Raw genomic sequence first — 12,126 nt, 5'->3', positions numbered from 1 at the left:
TTGTGATGATGAAGGGACCCCACATTAATGATGCACTTGACCCCTCCCTCAGGCTCAGCCTGGTCATTTCCTATAACTGTTTTGTTTTTTATTCTTGGCTTGCTATAATGTTTAACTTTTTTTATCTTAAGGACGGACATTCTGCGAAAATTTCTGAAATGCTAATTCTATTCTTCTCCTTTTCAGCTTCTCAACCCCAACTATATTTATGATGGTAAGTTGAGATTAGGTATAACATTGTAGTTTCACGAGAAAAAATATTTTTGAAATAGTCTTAGAAATTAGTATCGGAGGAAGAATTCATCACTAAAATACATTAAAATGTCATTGATATCTATTAAACCATCAGACAAATAGCAAAGTGATATAATCCTTTTAAATCAGTTTATATATTCTATTAAGGATGTGCAGATCACCCAAAATCTTCTCCATATCAAACACGTGTTCAGTTAGTTCGCAGCTCTACATATTGTACATTTTATAAAAAAAAAATCAATTATCTCAAACTAATTAACAAAAGAAACAGAGTACCTGCAGAACTATTAACAAAAAAACAGAAGACAACAACCAAACTAGTTCTTACGCAAAAAAGAACTGCATCTTTCTGGTATGCAATTCTCCATAATAGCAAATGTTGTATGCATCCTATTTATAGCTTTCTCTAAAACACAGTCAACTTGCATAATGTAAGGTGATTTTTGCAGAGCTGTCTGACATAGACAGCACATGCACATGCACAGAAAGTGTATATACTAGTATATTTGTATAGTATATGCTTTGAAATGTAACTAGTTATAATATGTAGTAGTCAAGGTGGTGTTCTAGAAACCAGGAGCTTTTGAGTTCCAGTTCTGCCTTAGGCATGAAAACCAACTCAAGTGACTGAGTCAATCACAATCTATCAGCCAACCTACCTCACAGGGTGTTATTATTGTGGAGAAAAAAGGAGGATGAGTATTATGCATGTTTGCTGCCTTGAATTACTTCAAGTAATTAAGGCAGATAAAATCCTCATCAATAAATGAAAAATAAGTAAATATTATCATTTGCCACTTTCCTAAATATGTAACTTTCTTTACACATCTTTCTCATATATCTCTTGTATGAGTGTACCTTATAAGAGTGTATCTTAGTAACCACCTAGATGATTTTTCCCATGATCTGTTCTTAACCTGATCTTTCAGGTACACTTATTGCCGCTGTAACTGAGTCCATCCGCCTTGGTACTGGTCATCCTTTTCTTCATGTTGCTTCCACCTTTTCTGACATAAGAGTTTTCTCCAGATTGCTATCCCTTCACATAAGTTGTCCAAAGTAGGATAATTTGAGCCTGGCCAATTGTGTCTCAACTCTGGGTTCATTTGTTTTATGGTCCATTTCTTAATTTTCTAGGTTATCCAAGGTATTCTCAGTAATCTTCCCTATCTTACCAAAATTCAAAAGCATTTATACTTTTCCTAGCCTGTTCTTCAAAGTCCAACTTTTGCTTCCATAGAGTGTCATAAAAAATGTCACTGCTTGCATGATTCTAATCTTTATAGGTATAGACACATCACAGCACATTAATCTTTTCCAAGCATTCACAGCTGCTCTACCAAGTATTAGTCTGCAATATATTTATTGACTGTTTGTTCCTTTACTGTTGATGGTTGATTCTAAAAGGCAGAAGCTATCCACTACTTAATTATCTCCATTGACAATGTTATATTTTCCATCCATGTGGTTTCCTTCATAAAGATAGGTGTGGTTTATCATTGCCTACTTCACACCACATAAGCTGATGCCTTTTCCATTATTGCTAAAGTGACCTGCCTTTGCCATCTCACTGATACCCAATATAGAGGTCTTCTTGCTTTAGCTGGCAATTAGGATGACGTTCATGCTTTGGGTGATCCTGCTGGAAAAATATATTCTCCAGGCATACACTTCTGTCATTCTTTGCTCATCCCTCCATGAACACCACTATCGCAATAAGGCAGCCCAGCACAATGGTTGGGGAATGGGAAGAGAAAGTGGAATGGATTGCTTCAAATAGCAGTTTGAGGAAAATATTTTAAAATGCTTCCATATTTTTATCTGTATCAGAAAAGTTTCTGACTGTGTTCTGTCTGCTACACTAGCAGTATAGCCTTACTACTTTATATGTTGTTCATGTATTGATGCATAAATTACCTTAAAGGCTCTCAAACTAGTTTTTGTTTTGTTATGCTGCAGTTCTATTTTATGGAGTCTTGCTTGTTGAGATTCAATATAAATTCTGCTTCGTATGGTATCCTTACTGTCTTGGTAGTCACACTTATTTTCTTCCTTGAAAAAATATCAAAGGAAAGATAATACTGAAGGAAATATCTTTTGGGCTCTTTGGATTTTATTCTCACACTTGTATTTTTCCATTCAGAAGTTTCAGACTTCTGCATTCTCCCTTCACCTGCATCCTGTTTAGAGAAATTCATTTCCAAGGCTAGGGACAATCTTGTGTTCAAATGACTGTACAATCTGCAGAGGTATATTATTTCATCAGGAGAAAAGTGTGCAACCTACTGGAAATTAAATGTTCAAACTATGCAATATTGCGGAGGAGAAAGCATACATGCATTCAAAGTGATGTGTATGTTCAGCATTCAATGAATAGAAAGGTGGGGTATAAATGTGTAAGCGAACATGCTCTTTAAAATCATATTTTGTTCCAGCTACGATGCAGAAGTAGCATATATATCACCTCAAAATTGCATGACTATAATGTTACCAACAAGACAGTGGCCTTTTCGTCTTTAACGGCAACAATTTACTTTTTTACAGTTCCCCCAGAATTTGTAATACCATTAAGTGAGACAACGTGTGAGACAGGAGAGACTGTCATTCTTAAATGCAAGGTCTGTGGTCGTCCCAAAGCTTCAATCACTTGGAAAGGTCCTGATCATAATACATTGAGCAATGGCAGCCATTACAGCATCTCTTGCAGGTATTGGGCTTCTCTTAACTGCATACTTGTACCATATTGGAAGGAGATTGCAAATGTGAAGAAGTGTAAGCAAATATAACAAGTTTGACTTAATGCCTGTCCCCATCCTAGTTCCTTCAGTATTGTGCCCCTATACTTAGAGGCACCCACCCCATAATAGCACTTTTTTCTCATTTATTTATTTACTTACTTACTTATCTATTTAATCATTATTCACTTTTTAAATAATTTTAATATTGGAAGAATGCTCAATGTTTCAAAGTCAGGGCTGTCTCCAGATATTCGCCATTTTTATTTCATAAATTGCTTGTAGGTCCAGTGTCTGTCCAGACATTTCTCCATATCATAGGCAGCTCAAGTCTTTTTTTTATTACAAAAAAAGACAAAAGTAAGTGATTTTCAGCCTCACTAGTAGACTAGTAAATTCACTCCACAGAAAGGCTACAATTAATTCTATTAGATCAGCTATAATAATACAAGCTTGTCTGATTGTGCTATCCTTCATCTTCCTTCTTTTAGTTCAGTTTATGATATTAGTCAACCTATCTCTTCCTCTATTATCCAAGGGACTTATAGACTGCCAGGGACTCATCCTGGTTCCTGATCAAAAGGATAACATGTCACTTTTAGTTGTTTTCTCTCAGTCATAAAGTAATTCAAAGGGAAGATGGGCAACAGAGATCAAATCTCAAAGGTGCTTTTTCAAAAGGCAACTGGACTTTGTTTTTCCTTGAAGAGGTTTCACTTCTCATTCAAGAAGCTTCTTCAGTTCTGGAAGCTTCTTAGATGAGAAGTGAAACCTCTTCAAGGGAAAACAAAGTCCAATTGCCTTTTGAAAAAGTATCTTTGGGACAACCATGACTTGGATGACTGAGAATCTCCATAAAGAACATAGATCAAACTACACTGTAATATCTGTTAGGTGTTAAGCAAATTGCTTATATTTTAGGGTCAGTGGCTTCCTTTTCTGTGAATTGGATTTTGCTTGGAAGAGAAAAATATCATTTATAGAGCCTAATAAAACTAATTTCATGTTTATCAAATTAGTGACTTTGGATGAAACTGATAGATTCTAGTCAGTTTATACGGGTAATCCTGTTTCCAATCACTAGGATTGAAACTTCTCTCACTAAGCAATATAGTTGTTAAATTATTCTTGTCTGGGCTTTTTAGCCACAGCTGTTAAGTAAATCATATGGTTGTTAAGCGAATCTGGCTCCCTCCACCATTGACTTTGCTATTGGAAACACCCCCTCACCAGAAGGTTGCAAATTGTGGTCACATGACCCTGGGATGCTGCAACCATTGTAAATATATGCCAGTTGCCAAGCATCTCAATTTGATCATGTGACTATGGGGATGCTGCAGTGGTTATAATTATGAGGATTGCTCAGAAGGCCTTTTTAAGTGCCTTTGTAACTTTGAATAGTTGTTAAACAAATTGTCATAAGTCAAGGACTACTTGTATGCCAATGCATTCATATCTGCCTCTAAGACATTGATGGCTTTCAATTGATAATAATGTTTAAAATAAAAACACAACAAGGTAATAAGATTACCTCAGACAATTGAGGAAGAACCATATCTCATATTCACAATTACCCCAAAGAAAGATCAGAATAGTCCTTCAGACCACAGAAACAGCCCAGTCTTAATGGCTGCTGGAAAACTTTGGACTCTTTTGTTATCATCCATCTGACTGTAGATGAAGAGAGATTAGTCAAGGACATAACTAACATTAAGTGGCAACAGCCAGAAAATCTCAGGACCTCTGTGAATATAATAACGTGTCTCTAGGTTTAGGGATGAGGAGACACAAGGCAAAATGGTCTCAAAGTTATTTGTCTTTGAACCCAAGATATTGTCTTTCTGGGAGAAGAATTTCTCTGCCTTGTTTTCAGATTTTACACAAATTATGTTTTAGCTTTAGTATTTCTCCCTTTTCAGAAATGGATTCCTGCTGCCATGATGGCAGACATTATGTGATAGCCCTCTCCACTGCCCTTGCCCATTATCATTTGAAATGACCTCTTCACAAAATTCCACATGACCCAATAGTTCAAAATAAATGGAGCTGCATATATGGATTGCCCATTGTTGTTATACTAGTGCCTTACCATTTTTAGCTTTTATTTTGATGAAGTTTTTTGAAGAGTTGAATTAAGCAGGAACCTATGCTGAGATATGTTCAGAAGCACATCCTCTGAACATTATTAAAAGTATATTAAGTATTCAAACAGACCAGGACCTTTTCAAACAAACAAATAAAACCCTCAAGCACCTCCATATTATAGTTACCTTAGATGCAATGTATGTAATCTTTGAGATAAAAAGTAGATTTATTAAGAAGTAATTAGGATGGGTAAAATGTATGAAGACAGAATCTAAATTCTGTCTAAATTAACTTTGAAAATGAGTGTGCATGTACATAGAATTGTACTTTTGTTTCTTGAATATAAGATCTAGAGGTCAGGTGAGAGAAAGACATAGAAGCAATGTGTGAAAAAGCTTTCCATTGTTCGTGTTTCACTATTTGCCATAAGGATCCAAAGGCTCTCTGGGCAAAAAGATGATTCAGTCATTAGCAGTATTATCTCACATGAAGAGTGGGTTGTATATTGTATACAATGAAAACTAAATAAAGAGAAATTATTACATAGTTTAAAAAGTAAAAGGAATATATTATATTGATGACAGCCATGGTTTTCATGCATGAAATTGTAATACATTTCTTTGCTTTCTTATCAGTTGAGAGAGACTAGAATTAAAGCAGGGGAAATTTTACATATGAAGTATAAACAGTACTAATAGTCTTAGACAGAGGTAGGTAATGTCTCACCTGCTTACAGTTTATGATATTTTGCAGTGATTTAGGAGAAGCATATCTGAAAATCATTGGTGTGACCACAGAAGATGATGGCGTCTACACATGTATAGCTGCAAATGATATGGGTTCAATTTCCACTAAGGCTAGTCTGCGAGTTTTAGGTAGGTTAACATGTATAATATCACAACATGAGATAAAAATAGCACATTTTGTATGTAACTTACTTAATGAAAGAGGGCGTTTTCTTCATTTTTAAGGTCCTGGAAGCGATGGGGTCATGGTCATCTGGAAGGATAACTTTGATTCCTTTTATAGTGAAGTGGCTGAGCTTGGCAGGTATGATCAACTAGTGCTTCTTACTATGAACTTCAAGTGTGTGTATAGAAAGACAGGAGTATATGTTTATGTAGGTGCAAATGATTTGCTTCACACTAATTCACATTGATATGCAGGAATTACATTCTTTGAGAGCCTGTTTACACTGCAAAACTGAACATTATGAAAAAAACTGAAATTAGCAGACAAATCTGCTAATTTTAAATGAGTTAATGCAAATTGACTAAGATCTGATCCTTATACTTGTAATGAAGTCTGTGCAGTAGTTTCCTCTACTAATTTGGCAAAAATCATGTAATTCTGTCATTATTAGACTCATTATTAATTTAAGAAAATTTGCTGAGAATATTTGGATAGCACACATTCACATAATTTCATTCTGTTTTTTAATTGCCCTTCTGAAGAAAATGATCATGCTTCAGTGAAAAGTCAGTGGGTGTCTTCCCAATTTACATACTTTAACAACAGCCAAGACCGAGGGGCTACTACATTAGTATAAATAGCATTGATTCAGACTGTTATTGAAAAATCCTTACTTTGTTGTACTTGGCATTTTTAAATATTTCTGGGGCTTTTAAAGACATGTCTAATAGTTCATGATCAGATTTAAATATGTATGTATGTAGTCTTATGAAAATTGACCTAGGTTTCAAGTATTCTTTGTTGACGTTGTTCTCACTTTTTTTTTTAAAGGGGCAGGTTTTCTGTCATTAAGAGATGTGATCAAAAGGGAACCAAGCGAGAAGTAGCCGCTAAATTCGTAAATAAGAAATTGATGAAACGAGATCAAGTCACCCGTGAACTTGGAATTATGCAGAATCTCCAACACCCTCAGCTTGTTGGCCTTCTTGATACCTTTGAGACTTCCACCAGTTATATCTTGGTGTTAGAAATGTGTGTAATTGCTTAGTTACTTAATTCAAATATTTTTCTCTTTTCTAATATCTCTGATTAGTTTTAAAATTCACATTGAAAATAGTTTCTTGACAGTCTGTGTGTATCACAACTAGTCCAAAACATAAACTGGACAGTGCCATGTAAGCTCTTTATTTAGAAGGTCACTGTGAAATTTATTTAACATTCGGTAATGATCCTGTAACATAATTTTAAAATATACATGACTCTTGCCCTTCTGAGTATTGAGACATTTTTCAAGATCAAATAAAAATAACTTGAGCAAAGCTTGTGTTTGCTCTAGCATGCACAATAATCAAAGGACAAATAATGCCCAAATTCCCTTCAGAATTCAAGGAATGGGGGAGGTCAATATTTTTACTATGATGTTTTATTTCAAACATTCTCTTTGTATTGTCATTGTGAGATTAGACAGATAGAGACAGACAGACAGACAGACAGACAGACAGACAGACAGACAGACAGACAGACAGACAGATTTCATTCAGTAATACGTTCAGGTGATTAGCATAAAGAAAAGAATGAGGCAATGAGAGGTAAGATGACCACACTGCTTAATGACAAATTTTCTTGTCTGTATTGTGGTCATAAGTTGGGACTATCTATTATAAATTAGATGTAGGCCTATATTTTTTTTAAACTCATGTTGTCATTTCTAATTTAATATTTCTTACTTCTTTTCTGTACTTTGGATAACATTGTGAGAGGTAATATTGTGATATATATGTATACAACAAAAGTTGCTTATTTATTAGAATCCTCCTCTTGTGTGGCCCTGTTCCTTGTGATCACTTTGGTATTGGAGATGAAATTCAGGAATCAGAATGTGAACTAATATGAATTCCAGTTTATCCTGTTATACCACATTTGGGGCTCAAATTAAGGATTGTTAATTGTGTTAAACATGTGAATGTTCTTAGCTGTATCCATAGGTTTGGAAACTATCAAGGCACCCAGAATCGTGGATATTTGTAGTATAAGGGCTGGCTCAAAAGTTGTTATTTTTATATAGTCCTGGAGGCAAAAAATTATACTTAACTGGCAGCAATGGATTGTTCTTTTGTGTTGTTTGTCATATTTGGATTAGACAAGAGAGTTCTGACAAAGAGAAAAGGAAGATAAATTGCCTTTGAGCAATCCTAACAATTTTTTTCAGATTTTTTTTCTTTATATAACTAACAAAGCTTTTATTTCCCGTTATCATCAATTCTGAGGTTATATTACAGAGTTAATACTGTTGCACAGTATTATTTTTTTGTTAATTTTATATAATTTATATAATATACAAAATTTATATAAAGATAATTAATTTTATATAACATAACTTTTTTTTGCATATCCTACATGAGCTAGAAACACATTCTCAAATAATGACAAATAATACATCAAAGGGGTTATTAAACTCCAAATTCTGAATTGGCAAAATTAATTTCTTAGTAATTGGACGAGGTCTACTTTAGAAATGATACATTTTAGAAACTGATGCATGTTACTTTACCTGTGAAATGCAGGCTGTTGACTTTACTTTTAACATGATACTCATGCTTTCACAGGGCCAACCAGGGTCGCCTTCTTGATTACATTATACAATGGGGAAATCTCACTGAAGGAAAGATCAAGCTGTATCTGCGGGAGATTCTGGAAGCTGTACATTATCTTCACAATTGCAGAATAGTACACTTGGACCTAAAGGTGAACCGGGCAATGACCACTGACCATTGACATCAAAATATTTTCAGAGCATTTAAAATATTTTTACTTGAGGGTGTCTCGTTTTTTGTTTAGAAACAAGCATTCAGCAAGCATATTATTGCCACCAACACCATTAAATTTTAGAAGCTATTGACCACTTTCCCAATTATTTCTTGTTTAAAATTTAATGTTGCTTTTAGTTCAGTAAATGTATGTTACGATCAGCAAGCTGAAATGCCTTTGTTCTATTATGCCTATACATGGATATTTTTCCTTTTTATAGCTGACCGTTTTAAGAATACTCATTTGGCTAGTGTTGTTTTGCTTCAAAAAATAAAAAATGCATATATATATATATATATATATATATATATATATATATATATATATATATATATATATATATAAAGTAACACTGTTAGAATTTGATCTGGTTTAACAGAGTTGAAAATTTGTTTTCTTTTTCAGCCCGAAAATATTCTGGTGGATAAGAGTTTGGCCAAAGCAACAATCAGATTAGCTGACTTTGGAGATGCAGTTCAGCTCAACACTACTTATTATATCCACCAGTTATTTGGGAACCCAGAATTTGCAGCTCCTGAAATTATCCTTGGAAATCCCGTCTCCCTGACCTCAGATGTGTGGAGCATTGGAGTGCTCACATATGTCCTCCTTAGTGGTGTGTCTCCTTTCTTGGATGAAAGTGTAGAGGAAACCTGCCTGAACATTTGTCGCTTAGACTTTAGCTTCCCAGATGACTACTTCAAAGGAGTAAGCCAGAAGGCCAAAGATTTTGTATGTTTCTTATTGCAGGATGACCCAGCCAAGCGTCCTTCTGCTGCACTGGCCCTCCAGGAGCAATGGCTGCAGCCAGGCAGTGCCAAAAGTGCTGACAGCATTGACATAGCCAGACTGACTTCTTTCATTGAGCGGCGAAAACACCAGAACGATGTTCGACCCATTCGTAGCATTAAAAACTTTTTACAGAGCAGGCTCTTGCCAAAAGTTTAACCTATCTTTGATGTTCTCTCTCATTCTCTTTCACCTGTCAGTTAAACTGAGGATGAAGCTCTCCTGCCAATCAGTTGTTGACTTGAATTTGGGGTGAAGAAGATTAAAAAAAACAAACCAATCAGCTGCTAGCATGGTTCGTCGTGTGAAAATGTATTCCAAGTAAATCTGCACACGATTATACTTGTGACTAGCAGCGTAAAACTATGTTGGGGTGGAGGACTACAACACTGTACTCTGCAAAAGGCAATGAAGAACATTACAACTTATAACAGTATTTTATTCAGGTTTCTGCAAAAAAAAAAAAACTTTTTTTAAAAAAAGTCAAATGAGAATTAAAATTTTGCGAATGACCTTAAATAGAATTTTCAAGATTTTAGACAAAGGAACTATGCCTATGATCAAAGCACTGGTGTTAAAAGACAAAATATGGACACTGACACTTAAAAATGATTTAATGAAATGGCTGTCCATCTGGATGGTGCCCATTTTGGACCATCTGGTTTTTGTTTTCATTTTTGACTTGGACATAGAGCTTTCCAGTTGCCTCGCCTGTGTATACCTTGCATAGCAGTGCACTGACCAGGCTCAGCTTTTAAGTGCATCCAACCTCAAGATTTTTGCATACGGATAGAATGAACCATTTTGCTCTGATAAAATGTAGGCCTTACTTGTAAATAGACTATTACCTGCCTTCAATCTGTGTCTCTATTTTTTGCCCTCTTTTCCTTCCTCCTAAATGGTGGTATACCACTGTGCGGGTCTTTAGTTCAGGTCAGCTTTGGCTGGACCTATCAGAAAAGGACTCCTGAGTTTGGTAACAAATAGGCCAATCTCTACCATCAAGCAGGAAACAGCAGGAAGATAATACTGTAAATGCACTCACTTTGGGATTTTTTTTTTTTAATTTTATTTCATATCACGTGCAATGTTGTGGCTTTAACATTTTATGCAACTATTTATGAGACCTTCAGTTGTAACTGTAATAAATATATAGAAAAAAAGCACATTCATAGTACGGTGAGCTTTATGACTTTGTGCTTGGAAATTCCAGGGTCGGGGTGGGTGAAGGTTTATCAATATGTTGTAAACTAGTTGAACTTGATGCTTATCTTAGAACTTTGTTAAAAGGTCAACCTGGTTTTAAAAGATTGTAAAATTATTTTCATCTCCTGAAAAACAAACTGGATTTTAAAAATGGGGAATGTTTTATTGAAGTTTGGTTTGGTTTGGTTGGTTTGTTGTTCAAAATGCCAAAGTATTATTTTCCCCCAAAAATTAATTTCTATTTTATAGAATGTTCAGATTTGTCTACTGCTTTTTCTACAATACTAAGCAAAATTTGTGTTCTTCAAAGAAAAATCTCTCAAGCATCCATGGACCAGAACCTGATATCAGATGGCAAGCTCTTTATTGAATAATAAAAAAATATTAATATGTGGAATATTGAGATTAACGGTTTTCTGTGCATTAGACAAGGACATTCAGTCACATATATTTCTTGTGTGTAATGAGCCTTGGGGAAAAAAATAAGCCGGCATCCCATACAAAATAGTTATAGCGATCCATCTTAAAACTATCACCTGGTTATAATTTTAAGTGTTTGTGGCTCCCATTGTAAATTATTTATTTTTCTTTTGTTTTTCTTTTACTTTTGTAAAACTGTACAGAAACTTTTAAAATAAGAATTGAAATCAAAACTGGATGGGTGTACATTCATACCAACCATAACTTTTTTGCTTCTGATTTATTTTATTTCCTACTTTAGTTGAAATTTCGCTTTATTTTGCATGTATATTTTTTGTACAGTGATGTTGCGTGTTTACACAGTATGATGTGATGTATATATTTTATTTTGTCATTAGTTATTTTTTAAAAAAAATTAAACATATTTAACAAATGTGCCTGATTTTTTTATATATATATCAAAGAATTGTAGAAGACCTGAAATGTTTTAGTTTTCTTTTAGTTGAGAAATTACAGTCAATGTATACAGTCTTTGGTATAATACAAATACTAACTAATTTACACAGCTTTCCTAATTTCATCCACTATGTATGCCCATTAAGAGGAAGCATTAGCTTAACATTCATTAGTCTTCTTCTTGGCATAAGCTGTTATATTACAATAGTTACTGCAAAATATTGTAACTTATCAAAAGATTAGAGGAAGTATAATTAAACTGTAGAAATCTCTTGGTAATTGTGCAATTCTAATCTATTGCACACAGAAGATTTCTTTGTATGTGTACTCACCTGTTTGTATATAGGTGGGTGAGTATATTTCATCTAACACATATTACACTGCTTCCCATTAAATGAAATCTAAATGAAATGGCCTAGAGAAGGCTTTCGCAGCTCTTCATTTTCTAGTATTTCCAGCA

At 34.5% G+C, this 12,126-nt stretch overlaps 1 protein-coding gene across 1 annotated transcript in view; it reads left to right on the top strand.

The window, feature by feature from the left end:
• The window catches only part of TRIO (trio Rho guanine nucleotide exchange factor), a 255,331-nt gene extending 243,836 nt beyond the window's left edge, over nt 1–11,495 (top strand). Inside the window, exons 51-57 of the mRNA XM_070940772.1 lie at nt 187–214; nt 2,800–2,962; nt 5,829–5,950; nt 6,047–6,125; nt 6,819–7,019; nt 8,594–8,732; nt 9,201–11,495. Of these exons, the coding sequence (XP_070796873.1) occupies nt 187–214; nt 2,800–2,962; nt 5,829–5,950; nt 6,047–6,125; nt 6,819–7,019; nt 8,594–8,732; nt 9,201–9,743 (1,275 nt within the window). The 3' untranslated portion in view covers nt 9,744–11,495. The remainder of the gene's footprint in view (nt 1–186; nt 215–2,799; nt 2,963–5,828; nt 5,951–6,046; nt 6,126–6,818; nt 7,020–8,593; nt 8,733–9,200) is intronic.
• Nucleotides 11,496–12,126: the final 631 nt, after the last annotated feature.

The sequence above is a fragment of the Pituophis catenifer genome, unplaced genomic scaffold (assembly GCF_029215685.1).
Source record: "Pituophis catenifer annectens isolate HBS135680 unplaced genomic scaffold, rPitCat1.0.hap2 SCAF_3, whole genome shotgun sequence".
Classification (NCBI taxonomy): Eukaryota; Metazoa; Chordata; class Lepidosauria; order Squamata; family Colubridae; genus Pituophis; species Pituophis catenifer.
This window is presented reverse-complemented; position numbering and strand designations above follow the sequence as displayed.